The following is a 22,746-nucleotide window of genomic DNA, read 5'->3' on the forward strand; positions in this document are numbered from 1 at the left end:
GACTTAAAACTACAGTAATACATCTGTATTTATACAAAATCAACTGAATCTTCCCAAAATAAAACATTGTTACATGACAAAAAATTGAGCTAGAAGGAGTGGGAAGGTTTAGACTATCACATGGTGGAAGGAAAAAACATAGGTGTGCTATTCCCGTCAATTCTGACGTCACTCGGATTGCAAACAAACGGTCACCTGATTGTAACTGTCAAATTAGTATAGGCTATGTATTTGTTTTGATTTGGTTGTTATTGTTTTTGTAATGTTTTCAAAATAGTGGAATGGCGTTTTGTGCAGTTGCCGGTTGTAAAAATTACTATCGCAAAACTAAAGACTCCCAAATAAAATATTATAGATTTCCAGAAAATGATTATCTAAAACGACAGTGGTTACGATCGTGTGGTCGGGTTGGCATTAATGTGAAAAACGCACGGGTCTGTTCGGAACATTTTACTGAGGACAATTTCGTAACACCTTTAAAATTCAAAATTCTAAATTATAAACCAACCAATTTTAGGAACCTAAAAAAAGATGCAATTCCAACTTTGAAGATCCAACAATCAAACGAAAATGGCACTTTGGAAACGAAGAACACTTTGGCAACCTCACAAACAACAGAAGAATCGTCATCAAATGATATTGAAATCCAACACCAAACTTTACCTAACGAAATTGAAGATTTGCAAGAAAAATTAAGATTAATGTCACAAAAAATTGAACACCTAGAAAACGAAAACGAAAAACTAAAACAAGAAATGAAATCTTTAGTTTGTAAAACAGTTTTAGAAAAATCTTCTTTGTACGAAGAAATGAAAGAACTAAATGCTCAGTGTAAACATAAAGATGAGAAATTAACTGCTGTGTTGTCCAAAGTCTTTACACCAGGACAAATAAAAGTTTTATTAAATCCGAAAAAACGGGTCCGTTGGTCAAACGAGGACATTGCTTGCGCCATCAGCCTCAGATCGATAAGTGCAAAAGCTTACCGCTACATGCGAAGCAAATTAAATTACCCTCTTCCTGCTTTGAGCACTCTCAGAAAATGGGCCTCCAAATTTGAATGTTTGCCAGGAATAATGAGACATGTGTTACTGGTCCTTGAACAATATGCTAAGACAATGACCGAATTTCAAAAACTCACATGTCTTTCATTTGACGAAATGAGTGTGAGTGGTCGAATGGGTTTCGATAAAATAAATGAACAGATTGTTGGTCCTCATGAGCATGTGCAAGTCGCATTTATCAGAGGACTAACAGGAAAGTGGAAGCAACCTGTTTACTACGAGTTTGACAAACCAATGACGCTTGGAACTCTAAATGAGATAATCACTTCAGTTGAAAAGACTGGATACAAAATTGTATCAGTAACGTGCGATTTGGGCGGTGAAAACCGAGCAGTTTGGAATTCATTAGGAATAACTACAAATAAAACTTATTTTCCAAATCCTTTCGACAAATCAAGAAACATTTACGTTTTTGGTGACGCTCCACACCTCTTGAAACTGGCTAGAAATCACTTTTTGAACAAAGGGTTCATTACTGTTGACGGAACTCACATAACCTCTAAGTGTCTTGAGGAAATTATGGAGCTTCAAGATTCCGACTTAAAAGTTGCTTTCAAGCTGAAAAGTGACCACATACATGTCAAAAATAAACAAAACGTCAAACTGGCTGCCCAACTAATGTCAAACTGTACCTCTAAGGCTGTGGAATTCTTAGGAGAAAAAGGTCTATTGACGGATCCTAACTGGAAGCTCACTTCTGAAATGATTGGGTTATTTAATGATTGGTTTGATGTACTTAATTCCCAAATACCAAATCACAAGATTCCTGAGAAATGTGCATTTGGTGTTCAGATCGAGAAACAGACTAACATATTGGATAATATGTCTCAGTTCATTTCAACCATATTAGTATTTGGAAAGAAATCCTTACTGCCATTCCAAAAAGGAATTCTAATCACGAATAAATCACTCAAAGATATGTTTGATGATCTACACAAAAGATATAAAACTAAATTTATAATTACATCAAAACTGAACCAAGATGTCTTGGAAAACTTCTTCTCCTACATAAGAAGTATGGGTAGGGCGTATGACCACCCAGATCCAATGCAGTTCTCGTATAGATTACGATGGTATATCCTAGGCAAACATTCCTCTACAGCCTTTGCTGTGAAAGGAAATGTCCAACCGGATGATGAAACGTGCTTGGTTTCAACCTTTGAAACATATGTACCTACAGCTTGCGAAGGAGTTGAAATGGAGTTCTGCCAAAGCGCAAAGATTTTAGGCACTGTGCTTACAACGCCTCCAGATGACGATATGGACGATGACGAAGAAGATTTGTCTCTAGATCTGTCATTCATAATACCTCCAGAGTCAAAACCAGCAGACATCATAGGGGACGAAGGACTGCGATATGTGGCTGGTTATGTCGCATTTAAGTTGAAGAAAAAATATCCCCACCTGGGAACACCCTCAAGCCACATATTGAGCGTTGATCCAGAAACATCTCAGCAGTGGATCGAGACTGTTTCCAAAGGGGGGTTAAGCGTCCCTTCAGACGATTTCTTAGGCTTTGCCAGACAGATTGAAAATGCATTCAATGAAATTCATGGTGAATGTGTTTGCAAAGAGCGTGGTATAATAAACAAAGTGTTTGATAAAGTGATTAAAACCAAAGAATTGTATCCAAATATCCCCGATGAAGCGGCGTTACGACTGATACAAGTTAGAACTTATATACGAATAAAGCACCTCAACACAAACTCTAATGCTGCATTTGAGGAAGGAAGGAAAAAAATGACAAATAAGTTAAAGAAGTTAAAAAGGTAGACGAGCCTGTAAGAAAACAAAAAGTTTTAATGAGTGTTTAAAAGTTTGTTTGATATTTATTCCAATGTTTGTAATTTTCAATGTTAAATATTTAAAAAGTCATAGAGTTAGAAATTTAACAATCATAACTAGGCTAATTAGTAACTATTGAACACTGTCTTTATTGTAGGCCTACAACTATCACACACTGTACAGTACTGCAATGTCTTGTTTGTTTTTTTATGCCATGACTTAGGGTATTTTGTCTTATGTATTGTATCCTAGTTCAATTATAACAATAAACCTAATTTTTAATTAAACCTTTACCGACTAAAATGAACTCTATTTTAATGAGAGGTTGTTCACTTTTATAACCACAATATATTGAATTCGATACTTTTAACAGTCAATTATACAATAAAATGAAAGTTTAACGTTGTTCAGTTCAGTTTTAGAAAGGGTTTGTCGATCATTACATTTTAAGTTGTTATCCGATTTCTTAAAACGCGGTTACGAATTTTAAAGGTGTTACGAAATGTTCCGAACAGACCCGTGCGTTTTTCACATTAATGCCAAACCGACCACACGATCGTAACCACTGTCGTTTTAGATAATCATTTTCTGTAAATCTATACTATTTTATTTGGGAGTCTTTAGTTTTGCGATAGTAATTTTTACAACCGGAAAATGCACAAATCGCCATTCCACTATTTTGAAAACATTACAAAAACAATAACAATCAAATCAAAACAAACACATACCAAAATGACAGTTACAATCAGGTGATCTTTTGTTTGCAATCCAAGTGACGTCAGAATTTACGGGAATAGCACACCTATGTTTTTTCCTTCCACCATGGACTATCACACCTAAAAAATACCCCCGCTGCAGCTAACCTGCAGACTAAGCAAATTAAAATTTTTATGTAGGATTTTTGCCAGATGGAGCCACAATCATCCCCTGGAGCAAGAGCCAATGTCTAATCTGGGATTTCACTTGCTCTGATACTTACGCAGTGAGTTGTATAAATCAAACAAAGCAAACCGGAGCAGCAGCTCAAATGGCCACCCAGAGAAAACATACAAAATACTCAAATATTATGTCAAAAGGATACCAGTTAATCGTCCTGGGTGTGAAAATTGCTGGGCCATGGTGCAAGGAAGGCAAGAGCTGGGTAAATGAAAGAGGCCGCAAGCTAATTGAAAAAAAACAGGTGACTATAAAGCGAGGAGCTACCTAGTTCAACGAATTGCCATGGCCATACAAAAAGGAAATGTCACCAGCATCATTATTTCCCCACCCGCAGACAACGACCTTTCTTCGATATTTTATCTATAAAATTATTGTAAAAATTGGTTTATAAATTGGTTTAAATATATATTTATATTAATAGTTAATTTTTATGTTGGTTGTTCACCTATTTTGCTTGAAACTTGTCCAATTTGAATAACTAATAGCTTAAATGAAAGCCGGTATTTCACTGAAGGTTCCTAGACCAAAATATGTAGGATTATATAATTATAACTGGTGAAATACATCTTAAAATGAAGTAAGAATTCTAAAATAAATCAAATTATGTTTTTTGGTTGAGTAATACAGTAGGTAAATATATGCCGATGCGTGATGTGAAATCTTTGCGTGCATGTCTTCAATTTGAGACCTCAATCATATAAATCAGTCAGGTAGAAGAGCCAAACGAACTCGGCATAGAGAAACCATATTTAACTCCCATAAGAAATACATGGAGAGCAAATTTCATTTACATATAATCCGACTGGGATTATAGATAAATATATGCCGATGGTTGATGGCGAATCTGTGCATGCATACCTTCAATTTGAGACCTCAATCATGAAAATCGGTCGGGTAGAAAAGCCAAACGAACTCGGAAAAGAATAACCAAATTTTTTAAATATAACTTTAATAACGCCTTAATATACAACATAAATTTGTTTTTTAAGCCATACAAAGTGGTTTAGAAAGAATTACATTAATATTTGAGGGCCAAAATGGAAAAATCCCATTTTTACCCCTTCCCTTCCCAAAAACTCCTGTTCCCATAGTCCGCGGTCATGCTGGTTCGCGAACTCATCCAAATAAACATATAGGTTCACGCGTTGGTACCAAATTTCATCAAAATCGGATCATTTTTACTAGCGGGCATGTGTATATATGAATTTGAACGGATGGTGTTTTTGGCCACTGGGGACCACGAAACAAAAAGTAAATTGGCCCTGGGGTTAGGCATTACCATGATAATAAATTTTCCCCTCGATGGAAAATTTGATAAAACCAGGGATTTTTAAAATCAATATTATATGACTCACAAATATTGTTAATAACTTTAGTGATAGTTTTGTTTTTCAATGAATAGATTTTTTATATTTAAGACAAAGCGTATAGCTAAGGTTTCTACACCCACCTCTCACATCTATCGTGGTGATAGGCAGGCGCTATGTACTTGTTAAACTCACTGAAGAGGTCACTGAACTGTGACAATGCGTTGCGCAGTCGTAGCAAACATCCCCCTGATGGCAGGTGGTAGGCATACCCAAGATTGACTCCTTCTAACTTTGCCATTCTGTTTTATGCTTTACCCTGAAAGCAGATCCTTATTTTTAGTACGAAGCATTCAAGTAATCCTTCCGACAGATGTAAAATATTTGTTGTAATTTTTGTACAAGTATTATTTATTAGTGTGGTAGACTGTTAAGTAATATCAATGGCTGTACAGTCTCTGTCAAGTCTCGTGTGTCTGATGCGAGAGGCCCACCTAAAGTAAACATTGGAGAAGTTAACAGGATGGGTGGATTCTATTCTAAGAGAATTACATCTCCAAACAGGCATTATACTAGTACTAGTGCACATGTTGCTCAAATTCGAGCAATTGCTAAGTATTACAGGCGTTATTTCAAAACTAATAACAGTAATGATTTCCGATGACAAAAAAAGTCTACTCAAAGATAATGTTATCAATCACTCCACTCTAGTTATCGAAACTGAAAACGAACATACTTTGAAAACGAACGCTCTTGTGTGTATTATGAGCAGCTGCAATTAATACAAATTATTTGTCTGTTTAAGTAAACAAAATCTTTCCTTCATAAGAAATACATTTGGACTTTGATGGCCTGTGGGGCAAAGCCCGAGGACTTTCATTGCAGGAATTGTTGAAAGGGGGGTTCTGCACAACAAATACTTAATTATGACACCTCGTTTGTAAAAATCCGTCCATTATTAACGGAGGGGTAGTGTTTCGTATAAATCGCCTTCACGTATTATATTTTTGGTGAGTGTTCAATTATAACTTGTTTTACAGTAGTACAGTGCAGACCCCACGGTGCGGGGGGGCCCACGAGGTTTAGGGGCCCGCGAGGTTGAGATACCCTTTTCTCCTAAAACCGTCCGTAAAACCAACCACGGATGTTTTTGCTCCTGACAAATTTTTTAAAACACAATGTGTTGGTAGATACTTTTATTCTGCCAAATCTACTGAAGTTTTATCTTTTAATTAACAAAATTGTTAACGAAACGCCACCGCCCAACACGATCATCCGACAATTTTGTCCGTGTGGTTGTGTTGCTACATGCTAGGAGCTGTAGCTGTGCGCCTGCTGCCTGGGCGACACACACTCGGAGCCAGACCCTACCTGCAACTCAGCTGACCGTAGATCACCTGATTTTGATAGAGATCCATGCGGGTGACTCACCAGCGGTGCCTGTCATTGTGTATTAATAATTCTATTAAACAATTAATAACATTAATGTTAGTAATATGTTGACATCGTTTAATGTTGTTAGGCCTAAAAGTGAGAATGAACTAAGGTAACAAATTTAACATTTAAGGTTAACAAAATTTAAATCATTTTGATGAACTAGCAGTGAACGAACTGCCTATCGGACCCTGACCTATATATTAAAACCGTTGTGTATCATGGATCTTAATAAGGTACTGTAATAATCAAATCACTTAAATATTTCTTGGGATGAACAATGTAAGTAGTATGTATTCCGTTCTCACCCCGGAGTTTTTATCGTAGTCTACAGATGAACAGTTAAATCAACAGAACTAGATGCTGAATATAACGAGGATTTCACTTCACATTTTCCTCATTGAGTTAATTTAAAACCATTGTTAAAAACTAACAGAATTTATTATTTAAAATGTGTTATAAATTAAATATCAAACCTCCTTTATATAAAACATTCTGATACGTATAAAAATAAGGTATTTTGATTTTATTTTAAATTTAGGCCCACAACCATTGATATTGATATTTATATATATAATGATGTAGTGATGTAACTTTATCATCAAACCATGACTGAAATAACTTAACACATAATTTTATGAAACATTACCCATAATTTATTTACTACTCAATTTATGATAAAACAACTGTTGGTCCAAAAAAACGCAGGGGGAGGGTGTTTGATTATGTTGTATTGGTGGTCTAAAAATAACTCATAGGAGGGGGGGCCCAAAAAATAGGTTTGCAGGGGGGCCCGAAAAAATCTGTTACACAACTGGGTTTTTCATATTCATTGAATGGGAAGGAATATAATAAGCCTAATAATATCAACTAGTGTACATGTTGCTCGAATTCGAGCAATTGCAAATATTACAGAAGATATTTCAAAACGAATAACAGTCATATTTACAACGAATTTAAAAGAGTCAATTCAAAGATTACCGGTGTGTAACTCAGACTATGTTTATCTTCGTTATTGATAAACCTAAAGCATTCGGGCCGGTTTTCTCCTTCTCAAAATGCCTCGCTGTACAGGCAACACAGGTCATTTATAGAGGGCCAATTGAGAACGAAAAGTCGTTTTGGGGTAGTGTTAGGGGGCATTTGTAACCTAATAGTTGAGATTGTCCAGGGTCAGGTGCTGACTGTGATGAGTTAAGCCTAATACTCGCCACTGTTCTGTGAGCTGCGGTCGTTATCACGATTACGCCTCCTGTCTATGTTTCGTTGTCGTCGCGTCGGAGACATTTAAACACAACAACAAACAACCAACAAACAAATAACAAATAAACAAATTATAGCTACACAAAACAACGTTAAATGCACAAATTTAAGTTACAATCATGCTTACACGATCCGTCTTGGGGGTTATGTTTGCACAAACTCAAATAGTAAATAAATGTACTCAATGCGTTTCATTGAATTGAAAAATAAAAAACAGCAATTAAATTATACAGCTGATCAAAATGTAAACAATTAAGTTCTCCATAAGGATAACATGGGAACTTTCAAAGCCACTGGGGCAGAGCCCAAGGGACTTTAAAAAAATGTAAGGCCAGTTTGCAAATCTACGCGACACGCTCTTTCCAATGAGACGTCAATGGATAAAATCGGTTAAGATATGGCGGAGGAGTTCAACCGACAAAATTTCATGTAGCGTATTAATTATATAGATTAATAATACATGTGCAAAGTGTTGATAATTTTTGCAAAATGTACACATCAAACAAATACCCCTCAAGTACCTAGGTTTGCTGATATAGGGAGGGTAATAAACTGTGTGTTTTTAGTAGAATATTAAAAGCTTAGTACAAAATAAATAAATTTACCAAGTTTGACCAAAATGTACCCATAAAATATATATACATATGTAACAATTTGAATGGATGGTGTTTTTGGCCTCTGGAGACATCAAAATGAAAAAGTAAATCGGTACCGGGCCTAAGTCTTACCATGAGATTTATGGTAATTGCTAATTCCCTATTGGGAAATTCGCTAAAAGACCCTAGTTCCATGATAGCACTTGTCTGCTATATTATAAAAATTACAAACAATTTAAATTTAGGATGGAAAACATTGAACTACCAACCAATATTGCAAAAGCTAATAAATGCATGTAAATGTTCAATGGGCCATTACTACTTGCCATCCATATGTTTTAGCCTTCGCTCTGACTAAGTATTAATAGTCAGTGGTTTGATCAAATTTACTATTTAATAAGCTAATAAACAAAAAACGTAGTGTAATAAACGAGTAAATTACCTTTAGAAACAAAGTAATCCCAATAAGACAGTTGACTATTACATGATGTTCTCAATCAGCTGGGTGGAAGGTGTTTATTGATTCTCACCCCCTCCCCTTCCCACCACTTGAGCATCACCATGGCAACAGCTATCTATCCACGTGCTGTCATAATCAATGTGCAGTGACTTTTTTAGCGAATTTCCCTTAGGGAATAAGCTATTAATGTAGGTCTCATGGTAAGACCTGGACCCGGGACCGATTAATATTTTTGTTTTGAGGTCCCCATAAGCCAAAAACACCGTCCGTTCAAATTCACACACACACACACACATAGGCCTATATTGGTGAGTTTCAATAGTCCCCCCACCAACTTTTTTCTAATTTTTTTTCAAATATCAATCCCAGACCACTTCCAAACATTTTTGGGTAGTAAGTACTTCATTTTGACAAGGTGGTAATTTCCGGCCACCGTCTTGGATTCGCTATATTAGAAAAAAAATATTTTTTTAAAATATAAAGTTGGGGTTGTGACCCATTATTTTGAATTAGATTTTTACTCTGATTACAATGCCACAACCCGTTTTTGAAAATCTTGATTCATTCCAAAGTTATGAAGGCTTTTTATCACTTTTTTTAGCCCATTTTAACATTCTGTATTAACAAACTAAGACCCTAATTTTAAAATAGTGTTAGATAAAGATAAGTATACACCACCACTCATTTTTGACTTATTTTCACTTGGTTATGACGGATGTAATTTTTCGGCCGCCATCTTGGTTCCGCCATTTTGAAATGTGATAATTTTTTTTAAATATGAAGGGGGTGTTGTGACCCATAACTTTGAATTACTTTTTTAAGCTGAACTCAATGCCGCAATTCATTTTTTTATCAGGTTTTCTTTATTAAATATTGAAATATTTTTTTTTAAATGTCAATATTTCAAAATAAAAATATGAAAATGAAAAAAACGGATCATGGAATTGAGTTCAGCTTATAAAAGTAATTCGAAATGATGGGTCACAACACCCACTAGAAATGAACAAACTCAACGTTTCAAGAACCAATTAACAACATGGCTGCAAGAAAGGCCATTCTACTCAGAAAAAAAAATCCTTGACAACCAGCTTTAACAACACATTAATTTCACAAATTGTATTTATTATTCTGACGCATGTACTGTTCTAAATGAACATGTCAATAAAAATTATTGTCTATTGTCTATTCCCATGTTATTCTTGTGGAAATTAGTGTAAACTGTTGTAGTTTTCTTGTTTATGGATGGATAGATGTTGATAAATCATGGTGAATTTCTTTATTTTATACTTAGCTAATATAATATTTTTATACAAAAAAACTTTATTACCCTCTCTGTAGCAACAAACATAGGTGTTTGTTAATCTAATGTAATTTAAATAGATTTAAATGGGTGTCAATTCAGGCAAATGGGAATTCGCTTAGTTTGCAGGTTTGCTGCGGCTGGGATATTAAATAATATTGCCAAACACTAGACCAACAATTAAAAAATGTTAAAATAATGTCCTGAACTAAAATCCATACAAAGTTATACAAATTAATTGTTAAATTATTTAGAATCTAATATTGGAAACATGTTGTGGGTACTAATATTGCGTATATTTACAGCTAACACCACAGCTCTCAATTAAAAAAATGTTTTGAGTTGTTTCATCCAAAAGTAACAAATCAATATATGGTTTTAAAAAAAGGTAATACTTGTACTAAGACAGATTTTGTTTGAAAAGACAAATAATGTTATCGTGTGAGTACATCTAGTTTTTAAATTTTGTATTGTATGTACACATTTCCTTGGAAATCAACATTTGTCGATTATGGAACTCTTTGAACACATCCCTCAACTTCCATTTAGTTTGATTTATTAAAGTAAAGCTAGTAGTCCTACAAAATTTTATCTTTCTGAATAAACAATAGATGAATACAGTTGGCGTATTACTGGGTAGAATTTAGAGGACAGAACTTCTTTCCATGAGTCCCAGGTTGAAACCCTGCCAATCTCCAATGGCTTTAAGCTATTTGACAAAGCCCAGGTGTTTGGTCTCACATCTAAAGCTACACGTCCACCTGTATTGTAAGCTATTTGACAAAGCCCAGCTGTTTGGTCTCACATCTAAAGCTACAGGTCCACCTGTATTGAAGATCAATAAGGAAAGGTTTCTAAGGTAAGGAGAACCTTCTCTGCATTGTACAAGCACAAATAGTGTGAAAATCCTGAGTTCTAAACTACGACATTAGCTTTAATTTTTTAGTAAGGAAATAACAAAACTCAGTAACCTACCTAATTAACTTTAAACCTACCAAAATTTTCTTGTAGTAATCCACCTTATAAGTTAGTTATATCAGTGAGTCAACGTTTAATAATATCAAAAGGAATAACGAGTTGGACTTATTCCATTTTTCTTGAGGACCTAATTACTGAACTACAAAGGCTTTTGAATGTGTGGTAAATTAAAATTGTGACATTTGATATAAAATAAGGAAGATCTAGCAAATTGAGGGAAAACTATGTAAAAGAAATAACACAAATTTACTCTAGGTAATCTTTATATGGCAATAAACTGTATAAATTATTTATTAAAAACTATATACAAAATGTCCGTTGGGTTAGTTTAGTCCCAGTATTTGATGAGACCGTCCCAGCCCGCTGTGGCTAGCTTGCTGGGCTCGTGAGGATGCCAAAGAACAGATATACAGACGTTGTCATGTGCCTTCCATTTGCTGAACAGTTTGGTTGTCTTCCAGTCCCACACGTAGGTCTTGCCATCAGCATCTCCTGACACTATGTAGCTGTAACAACCCAAGCAATAGACAGGTCTAACAGTTGTAACTTACGTAAAAACAAGCTTAGTTAAAGTATGAAGAGTTTTTTTGGGAAACCAGGCTTACTAAAAAAGGAAAGTGTCAATTTTGGTACAAGAAACATAAACACTCTACACAAAAATTAGAATATTTCATTGTAAACTGACAGCACTTTCAACCAAAGAAGATTTGTGTTAAAGAAAACAGGATGTCTAAGAGATTAAAACATCTTTCTACCCGACACAAATATTCTGTCAGTGAAGCAGTGCTCCGAAACCTGTCAAGTTACAGTTCCGGAACCTCATTTTCTACAAATCGAGCACTGCAGTGAAGTATTATAACTTTTGTTTGCTTCTAGTGTCAGGATTACAGTTGCCAATTTTGTCATATTTTGACTGAGCAAAACACAGGTACACACCACCTGTGGGAGGAGGTTTATATATACAGGTAATGTAATTTTATTTTGTAAAACAACTTATTATTACCTTGGAAAAATTTATTTTTTCTCGTCAAAACAGTGCCATAGTTTACCTTGATTTTTAAGTATTTTGTTAAGGATAGGTTTTAATTAAATTAGTCAACCCTAACATTAAAAACTCTAGCCCAAAGCCATTTTCAACAAAAACCTCATAACCTTAAAGACCCAGTTTTCACGCTACGTTCTAATTGTTTTCTGTCCTATTCTTTTTTCCTATCAATGTTTCCTTTTAAATTTTTATGTACGAAAAATACTTCTAAATGTCTGGTTAAACAATTTACACCTTTAGCCAAGAGAAATCCACATTTCCTTTTTCTTTTCTATCAATCTAGGCCTAGCCCCAAAATGCCTTTCCTGCAAACCACCAGTATCAGGTTGTCATAATTACATGAGGCCTAAAATCACCCTAATGCATCAAGGAGACCACAATACTGGTTACTAAATCCTACAAAAGAAAACAACCAGAACTATCTGGTAAATTAAACACAACAGCCAACACTATTTTATCCCACTACCCCTATCTCACTGAAATTACACTAGTTATATATTGAGTAGACACTGTTGTTAATGAAGCAAACAAACTGCAGGATGACCTAGCCAAGATAAAATTAATGAAACTTTCTCAACTCCGTGTTAGCCAGATTTAAAAGGTAGGCTTCATAGCCACTTTTTGTCAAACTACACATAGACCTAACCACTGTTCTTTTTTACGCAAAAAGCCACTTAATCAATCTTATCCACCCCAGTTGGTCAACTTCCAAGACTATCAAAAATCCCAAAGGCACTCTGCAGTGCAGACCTAACACATATTTTAAAACCAAGGAAAACCTTCACAAATCTAGTCGGAGCTGAATCCAGCTTATTTTTCAAAGGTCTAACATTCACCCCAGTGCCGAGATCGTTTTACTCTTGGGAAAGATGTTTTCACGTTTGGTAGAAACCTAAGGCTGGCTGAAACACTACAATTCACAACTACCGTAACTCAAACATCAAACCATTACACTAAACCTGAAAACAATTTTCTTCCAATGTATGGCAACTCAAGTCAGGATGGAATCTTCCCCATTCAGGCAAACCTTTTTCAAAAAAATCTTTCAACCCTAGGCTCTTAAGCCCATACACAATAACCTTGTTACATGATAATTCAAGCCTAACCTGTACTTATAAAATATTTTTGTGTACTAGATTTGGATATGGAATTATATCTTTCCCCTTTAATATACCATCACTGCAACAACCCTCATGTTTCACTACCTCATATCAGGAGAGAAGTCTAGAGAGCAGGCATATCCAGCGACCATGTGACCTGTAAATGTCTTCTTGCGGTTAAGTTTGAACCGGTTGAGAGCTGAGAATATGACAATCTTGTTGTCCATGCTCTGACATGCCAGCCACTTGTGGTTGGGTGACGGAGTGACAGCAGGCATGGAGTGCATGCTGGGATCCGCTATGTACTTCATGTCCACTGGGATGTCCCTGAAAAAAATTATTATATCATCAGAAATCCAGAGGTCTTTAACAGACCTAAAAACTATGTGTTGCAAACAACTACGGGTCTGTAGTTCCTAATATTTTTGGGTTGGGTTCTGCCAACATTTGGCTAGACAGATCGGTTTGGACTGGAAACAATCTTCTCCAAGATGGTCGATCGAAAAGTGACAATATGCTGCGATCAAGTGTGATATTCAGGATTTCCCCTGATCATGAGAAGATGATGTTACCGTGATCGTAGAAAATGGCATATCGTCACTTTTCGATCGCCCTGATAGTTGAAGATATTTCCGGCTTTTCCACGGCTGAAGATGTTCACAAATTCACCGCGATATAAGGAAGATATCATGTAGATATTATGTAGACAATAGACAATTCCTTTATTACAATTTCAAAAACGAATAAAGATATTTGAATTGAATTGAATTTACTAATCTATCTATGTAAAGGTGTATTAAAGTAATTTATTTGTATCATTTTAAATGTGTTACAGTTTCTAAAAAGAAAAAACTAAACCAAAATGAATGTTTGGATAGATTCCTGAATGCTCTACCAAAAATGCCTTCACATTATTGTCAGAAGTCTTCATCCCGTTTGTACATTGAGCCTACATTTGAGTCAATGACTCACTTGTATGATACTTACAAAAAACATTGTCACACTGAAGAGCTAAAAGAGGGCAAACATTCCTTCGACAATTCTTTTTATAAGAAGAATCCCTCCATTTTTCAACTTAAAAAGGACAAGTGCGATGTTTGCGCTTCGTATGAAGTTGGAAACGTCACAGAAGAAACCTACCAAGTCCATATCAAGCTAAATGATGCCAGACAAGAAAAAGAATCCGACAAAAGAAAAGCCAAGGATAAAGAGGTGTATGCGTTTACATCTGACGTAGAGGCCGTCAAGGTGGCACCTTTTCTAAAAGCAAGTGCGCTTTACTATAAAACAAAGCTCGTGGTGCACAACTTTACCATGTATAATCTTGGTACAAAAGAAGTGAAATGCTTTTGGTTTGACAAAACAGCTGTGACACTTGAAGCCTCTGTCTTTGCATCATGTGTCGTACATAAGCTGAAGGAAATGTTGTCTATAGACCCCAAGCCAGTTGTGCTCTGGTCTGATAGCTGTGGAAACCAAAATAGAAACGCGATCTTTTCTAATGCTCTTGCTCTGTAATTGAACAAAAGTTTTTACTTAAGGGCCACACTCAAATGGAGTGTGACTCTGTCCATAACAGTAGTAATATAGAAATATAGTAATAGTAATATAGTAATAGTAATATAGTAATATAGAAGAAAAACTAAAGAACAAAGAGATATACTTACCCAGCCAATATCACGCCCTGACAAAAGAAGCCAGGAAAAACCCATTTCCTTACGAATCAGAATTTCTGAACTACACCTTCTTTGAGAACTACTCAAAGACAGAAAGTATGGCTTACACGTCAATAAGGCCTGGACGGGTTGCTGGTGACCCAATAAATTGTCATCATGACATCAAAGCTATACGCTACAACCCTACAGTAACCCAGTAACCTTGTTATAAAAATCAGGGTCTACCTTGCATGAAATGGGGTAGTAGGTTTCTTTTTTTTATGTTGTTTGTAATAGTACCGAGTTGCTAAATCCAAATTTTCGACCTTGGCGACCTTCCGGATCACCTCCAAAAAGCTTAAAAATCGGCGGAACTTCGGACTATTTTTACGTTTGTCCGATTTTGACCCTGAAGCATCACTTTTTCATAAAGAACAACCATAACCATTTTTAAAGTACATTAGATTACCTATAATTTAAGTCTTAAATTATTTCATTGCATGTTCTGTATCTTGTCTTATATTGTTGTATGTGGCTGTTAAGGTTTAATTTTTTTTTTGTTTCCAATATTTTTTTTATTGTGTCGAAGGTACTTTATGCAATCTAAATCTTATGAACTAGAATTATGATAGTGATTTTGCTACCCTCATTGTAACCTACTCAATTGTAGGCCATCCTAAATAATTAGGTCTAGGCCTGGGTCTTTTGACTCTTTGGAAGAGCTTTAAAATGTACTAAGAACATTTGATTGAGTCTGAGATAAACTAATGATTTATATGTGTGGATGTTAACTTTGTAAATGAAAAGACAATAATATTTACTCTGTGGTAATACAAATTTTAGTTTCAAGCTGATAAAAAAGATGCTTTTTGCCATTACTTCATCATAGCATCCTATTTTTCATTGTCATCTGTTGAATGTGAACAGCTGGCAACTAAACTGTTTTCGTACTGAATGCTTTTATGTGTTTTTAAAAGTTTAAAAAACAACTAGACATTGTGTTGGTTGGAAATAATTTACCAGCTGTGTGAAATTATCTTGTCAATTAATGCTTCAAACATGTTTATTCCTAAACATTCTTATCCTGATTTTAAAACCACTTTATCATGGCTATTCAAAGTATCTCAGAGTAAAATAGGTAAAGCCTTTATCTTAACAGTGATTTTTCTTGACACAATCCTCGTAGTAGTAAAAGGTTTTAATAATGTGTGGTACAGTAATTGTTGTTAGTTAAACCATGAATGTAGGATACTATCCATTTTCATAGTAATGTCAATGTATTAAAATTAAAAATAATGGTTTAAATACAGTTCTGAGAAGAAAACTGCAAAAAACGGGTAGCCGCGTACCGTACCGATTTTGTACCGAGAACCGAGGTACAAAATATTCTACCGTACCGACCTTAAATTTTCTGTACCGCAGACCCCTAATAATATACAAATTTGAACGGATGTTGTTTTTGGCCTCTAGGGACCTCAAAACTAAAAAGTAAATCGGTCCCGGGTCCAGGTCTCACCATGAGTACTACGGTAATAGCTTATTCCCTGTATGGGAAATTCGGTAATAAAGAGATTGAAATACAAAAATACAATTATGTCAATAACTATCTTACCATTCCCAGACTCTAAGACTCTTATCATCGGAGGTGGTGACAAATCTTCTGTTCTCATCTACAAAGGTAATGGAGTTGACTGCTCCAAGATGCCTGTCATACTCCTGGACAATCTCACCACTGCGGGTGTCCCACTGAAACAAGACTAGTTGTCAAAGTGGTTTTGTTTTGAAAAGACAACTTTTTTTTACATAACAAAATCTAAATAATAAATTAAGTTGCTGGAAGACAACCAGATATTGAAGGCTAACTAACCATGCTTGTAAAATGAAATATGAATCTCATTCATAGGTCTACCTCTAAAACTTTGTTTTTAATAATAACAACAAAAGGCTATCCAGTTTTATAAATTATCCATATTTTACTTCGCTAGCCTATTTTTCTACTTTCCACGCTATCATCGTATCATGATCATAAACTCCAGTAGTCTGGCCATGAAGATAAGCATCGGATACATATCTTGTAATCAAAAAGCAATTCACTGTGACCTTACCTAGGACGCGGAAGGGGATTCAATGGTTTAAAAAGTTTGTAAAACACACAGCGAGCGTACATGACAGCTACATAGCTTTAATTTGTGTCATTCTGGTCACAAGTGATGCCAGTAAGTGGGGTGAGGAGCCTCTTTGTGGCATACAAGCAAACTATGGATTAATACATAAAACCGGCCTTACTTAAACCGCCCCTAATTTCAATATCTATCTATACTATTATAAAAAAGAGGTGGTTGCTGTATGTGTGTATGTGTGTATGGGAAAAGTAAACTCGAAAAATACTGGTCGGATTGGGCTGAAATTTGGCATGATGATAGCTCACATTCCCGATTGACATATAGGCATATTCTTATTTCAAAAATCCTTTCGGGCTCCGCCCCAGTGGCTCTGGAGTTTCCCATGTTAACCTTATGAGAAATGGAATATATAAGGCAAAGCCCTCACTGACTGACTCACTCACTCATCACTAATTCTCCCACTTTCCATTTACCTAGAAGGCTGAAATTTGGTACACTGATTCTTTAGGTATTAAATAGGAAAACTAAGTTGTTTTTAATTTGATCGGACTCTCGGGCTCTGCCCCAGTGGCTCTGGAGTTTCCCATGTTAACCTTACGAGTACAGTGCAGTCCGGCTAATCCGAACTAATTGGGACCGAACCCCGTTCGGATTAGCTAATTGTTCGGATTAGCCGAAATAATGTAAATAATCAAGAAGGAAGCAATTTTATGCGGTCGTAGTGTCGTAATATGAACAAGACATACACAAAAACCAATATTAATAGTCCATTTACTACAACAAAACTAAAAAACAAAAGTTAAATAAGCGCATTAGTTAATCAAACTTAGCGTAGAGCGATATGAACGGGTGGGCAGACGTGTATGATGTGAGTGATGTGACGATAATGCGCGCGGACTGTACGTCTGCTCTGACTGTCGTCAGACTCTGACTGACGATGACATCATAGCAGCTAGCAGCAGTGACGCAAGATCATGTTCAGGGCGACGAGGGGGAGGGCAGTGTTTCCATTCTCTGGATTATTATCCCGAAAACAGGACTTTTAGACCACGAGTGGGATTAAAACGGGATGCGGGATAAAACGGGATTTTCAGCTACGACGTGTATTTTTATACTTTCTATTTAATTTGAGGGGAAAACGAACTACAGTGGATAAAAAAACGACTGTAGTAAAAGATAATAGCAATGTTTATACAACTATTTAAACATGGTACGTCAAATAAAACACTCGGGATTGAACAAAAACACATGCGGGATAAAACGGGATTTTCTATCATTCAAAAGCGGGATTAAACGTGATTTTTCGACCCGGCAAGCGGGATTATTATTTTGGTCGTGAGGATACACTGGGGGAGGGTAGTGATGACGAGCTAGGGGGCGGGGGAGGAGAAGAGAAAGTGACACACAATGAGGCAGCTGCAGCGCTTGACCTTGCCCTTCGCTACTTAGAACAACAGTCAAACCAAACAGTCTACTGCCACTGCTACGCCTGCAGATGTGATGTTCATGAGAAAATGGCGGAACTACGCGGCAAAAAACAGACTTACTAAACTGCAGCAAATGACAATGCGGGATTTAATGTCCAATAACAAGTAGGCCTAACCAAAGTTAATTTTTCAGTACGGTATGTGCAATATTTCTTACAAAATAATTCTTTGTTTTATTTGTTGTTTTTTATTACGATTTGTAAATTTAAACTTTACGTAATAAACAAACCATTGTATTCCTAAATTGATTACTCTGTTTATACTTCATTTCAAGATATTTTACCTTTCCCATTGCATTTTATATAGTGCAAATTTATTTAAAATAATATCGGGAACGTGTTCGGATTAAGCGGACGTTCGGACTAACCGTGTTCGGATTAGCGGGACTCAAGTGTACTCATTTTTAAATGGAATTAATGAATCTTAACAGCTGTTTCAATTAAACAAGTTGGTTCTGTTCTATGATGTTCAATAGCATTAAAGTTACAAGGATTACCAACAGGGTGCAGCACTATTATTTTTTTATAATTTTTACCAGCTAATTTGCAACCAAAAGGTGAGTGAGCGTAGCGAACGAACTTCAACCTGGAGGCGAGTTAGCGTAGCGAACAAGCTAACCTGAAGGCAAGTGAGCGCAGCGAACGGGCTCCAACCTAAAGGTGAGTGAGCGTAGCGAACAAATTTCAACTAGGACGTTGATTGAGCCATGCGAACGAGCTCACTTATGAAGTAAAGCGGGGCAAAGCCCGCGGGTACAGCTAGTATCTATATATAATAGGCAAGCATGTTTCTTTCAAACCTTTTTTTCTAAGCTCAAAAAAAATCACAGGAAAAATCTATGCATACTGCTAGAAAGATATTTTCCTGGGATGTGCAAAATTCCTGTATAGATTAAAATAGGTTCAAAAATAAACACAATAAATTAATTTTAAATTTTAAAAATTAACATTGGCCTTGTGGGTTGTCATGCTGGTGACAAAATAAAATAACAACAAAATATATACAGAAAATAAAAACAAATGGAAGAAATTCCAATCACATTTTTTATTACAGTGTGGGGTGAAAATAGAGAGTCTATACATTACATATTTTTGGTTGAGTTTTCGACCACTGGAAGGAGTGGTTATGAATAGTTTGTTTAAAATGCAAACTACTGTACTTGTTTTGTGATCAAATAAATACTAACAATGGCTTAAACAATGTCGGTTTGGTATTTGTTCTTGTGCCATGTGTAAACTGTGACATAACTTATTCTGGTAACACATTAAGAAGTGGTTTCTTTTGTTAGACTGACTTTTGCTAGACTATGGTGAATTGTAATAACATCCAAAACATATATAGAAAGTTTCACCACATGCTACTCTAATTGTTAAGGATTGTCTGACAAAGTAAGTTTTACCTATTATTTGTAAGTACTGTAAACACAATCCTGGTGTTATAAAAATGAATTCTACAAGATTACTATTGTATTAAGCCTAGTAAGTCTAGTTTTAGCCATCACCATAATGAACTTACGCAAATAATCTTTTTGTCCGATGTTCCCGCTACAAAGAGATGTTGTTTATCTTCGTCAGGATTGAATTTGACACAATACGGTATCTTGCGGCTGGTGAAACGAGAGATACATTCTCCTGTTTCAGTATCCCATAACTTGATGTACCGATCATATGCTGCATGCACAAAAAAGGAATATTGAAATCTTGGTGAGGTATCCACACTTCAATACTGTACATCCACTGCAGACGGCAGATGACATTTTAAATTAATAAATTGAATTAATTTAATGTAAAAGTAAATATGTAACCCCTAAAGTTAACTTAGGGGAATTTTACTGAAAAAATAGATGGACTGCTTAGTAAGAGATTATCGATCGATAGATACATTTTACTTTGTGTAGCTAAAAACGTCAATTGAACTCCTCACGATTCCCAAGGAGATTTTTGTTAAGGGATGGTGTTTAGCTACTGTAACTTACCTGAGAAAGCTAAAAGTCCAAGGGCTAATAGATAGGCCTACACAATATAAGGTCTCTGAAGATTCTCTTCAATCCACTCTCTGAAGAAGTACTATTTTAGGACAAAATATCAATGTTATGTTAATGCTGGGCGCACACTGATCCAGCATTTCTCCTGAAGCAAAAAGTTGCACAACGAATTGCTTGAAGCATTTTGTATTTTTGCTTCTCCAGTGAGCGGGAGGTTCAAGCATAATTCAGAATTTGGTTTCAAGCAAAATTAAGAAAAAATAAATATCATTTTTACTGGTCATCTGCTATAGTATTGTTTGGACATGTGTGACGAGGACGTCAACATAGCTATTGTTGTATGCTAGTTTTTGCAAAATGCTGGACTAAATAGAAAGAAAACATTGGGTTCGCCCAATCAATCTGATGATGATAGTAAGGCTTTCCTCTTGAAATTAAATCAGATTCAGGGAAATTTTACAATCATTGTCGAATAATTGCTATACTATTTTATTGGAAGAGTTTTAAATACCGTAAGGGATATTGTAAGAAATTATCATTAGATAATGTTGTGATGGTTATATAAAATGAACTGAGTAACCATAAAATTTCTTAATTACTACTTTGCATGGGCTGTGAGACTACCAAAAAGGTAGCAAGAAAAAATAAACAACATTCTTCAATGGAAGTTCAAAATATAATTGTTGAGTTATAACGAAACTTCAAAATTCATTTTTCAAAGAAGAGTTATTTTTTTGAACAACAAATGGTCAAACAACAAATTGGATATTAAAAGCCACAAAGCTTTACCATACAGGGTTAGGCAAAAGTCTGGAACCCCCTAGTTAACTTTTTAAATAACGTGTTGCAGTAGGAAAACCAAACTTGGCACATATTTACAACATAATAAATTGTACTTTTTCATCAAAGTTAAAACTTTGCCCCAGCCCCCAAAATGGGGTATTTTGGGGCAGCCCCAAATTTTCAAATGTACCTATCATGTGACCCCTCATTTTATTAGCGAATTTCCCATATAGGGAATAAGCTATTACCGTAGTACTCATGGTAAGACCTGGACGCGGGACCGATTTTTTTTTTCGTTTTGAGGTCCCTAGAGGCCAAAAACACCATCCGTTCAAATTCATATATATATATATATATTTATATATTTATATATATATACAGGGTGAGTTTCTACTGACGCCCATAACTTCGCCAGTGGATTCTACTGATCAAAATGAACAAAAAAGTTGATATAAACCCTAGTCCGATTCCGAACCGTTTGGTCGTAATTGAGAATTTTGTGTTTTCTAAAAATATTGGACTTTCTGTCACTATTTACTTTATAAAAATAAAACCAATTACTCTAGCGATTTATATAAAAAATAATTCGAAAGGGCATTAAATTTGCTACAAAACCAAGGTTACATGAAAAAATATTTCATTACATACATCGGTTCCTAGCCGAATTAAAGTAAAAAATATCGTATAATAGTTATTTTGTTTAAGTTTTAAGACCCATTTTTCTTACCTTATTCTGCTGCCACACAATGTCCAACTAGATGAAAAACTTCCTCATTTAATAAGCTTTAAATTGATATGCAATTTTAAATTGTTGTTGGTAGAATTGACAGAAAAACTACCATCAAACTAAAGTAAAACACGGTTTACCGATTTGGTTTTAGCAAGGTAACAAAACTACTAATATTAAACTCACTGATTTACACATGTCTTGGTTCAAATCGTACTGGTTCAAATCAGCTGATTCAATTGTTATGATTTGTAAACAAGTCTAAATCAGCTATAGCAAATAACGTTGTTTGGTTTCCTAGTCAGATTAAAACGCTTGTTTGTTATTTTTCACGTTATGGATCCTTTCACAAGTTCAGAATATGCTGATATGCATTATGTTTATGGTGTTTGTTCTGGAAATGCGTCCAAAAGTGTTCGCGAGTACATTCGACGCTTTCCAGACAGGAGGATTCCTGATCGAAAAACATTTATTCGCGTCCACCAGTGTTTGCGTGAAAATGGAAAGTTTCCCACCAACGGCCGCTTAGTTGGAAACTTTATGCAAGATGTTGGATTGGAAGAGGCTGTCTTAGAACGGGTAAGTGAAGATCCAAGGATAAGTACGAGGACATTAGCCCGTGAGTTTCTCAAACATTTGTGTCAAAACTATTACGAAAAGAGGGGTTGCACCCATTTCATTTCACGCGCGTCCAGAAACTCGAGCCGAGAGATCCA

General features: G+C 35.5%; 2 protein-coding genes across 3 annotated transcripts in view; both read right to left on the reverse strand.

Annotated features, from left to right (window-relative positions):
* The window catches only part of LOC128990921 (transmembrane protein 181-like), a 40,999-nt gene extending 32,086 nt beyond the window's left edge, over positions 1-8,913 (reverse strand). Inside the window, exons 1-2 of one of the 2 annotated variants that reach the window (XM_054413581.1) lie at positions 8,831-8,913; positions 5,239-5,414 (exon numbers count right to left, since the gene is read on the reverse strand). In XM_054413581.1, the coding sequence (XP_054269556.1) occupies positions 5,239-5,396 (158 nt within the window). In that variant the 5' untranslated portion in view covers positions 5,397-5,414; positions 8,831-8,913. Of the gene's footprint in view, positions 1-5,238; positions 5,415-8,830 lie in introns of those variants that run through there. The other variant, XM_054413582.1, reaches the window with a different exon arrangement.
* A 2,472-nt stretch (positions 8,914-11,385) lies between these two features.
* LOC128988722 (pre-mRNA-processing factor 17-like) overlaps positions 11,386-22,746 on the reverse strand; it is a 41,382-nt gene continuing 30,021 nt past the window's right edge. The window contains exons 7-10 of the mRNA XM_054410306.1: positions 20,052-20,206; positions 16,539-16,672; positions 13,377-13,598; positions 11,386-11,632 (exon numbers count right to left, since the gene is read on the reverse strand). Of these exons, the coding sequence (XP_054266281.1) occupies positions 11,455-11,632; positions 13,377-13,598; positions 16,539-16,672; positions 20,052-20,206 (689 nt within the window). The 3' untranslated portion in view covers positions 11,386-11,454. The remainder of the gene's footprint in view (positions 11,633-13,376; positions 13,599-16,538; positions 16,673-20,051; positions 20,207-22,746) is intronic.

This window comes from Macrosteles quadrilineatus, unplaced genomic scaffold (assembly GCF_028750875.1).
Source record: "Macrosteles quadrilineatus isolate MER2022 unplaced genomic scaffold, UCM_ALF_1.0 Scaffold_3__2_contigs__length_128488019, whole genome shotgun sequence".
Classification (NCBI taxonomy): domain Eukaryota; kingdom Metazoa; phylum Arthropoda; class Insecta; order Hemiptera; family Cicadellidae; genus Macrosteles; species Macrosteles quadrilineatus.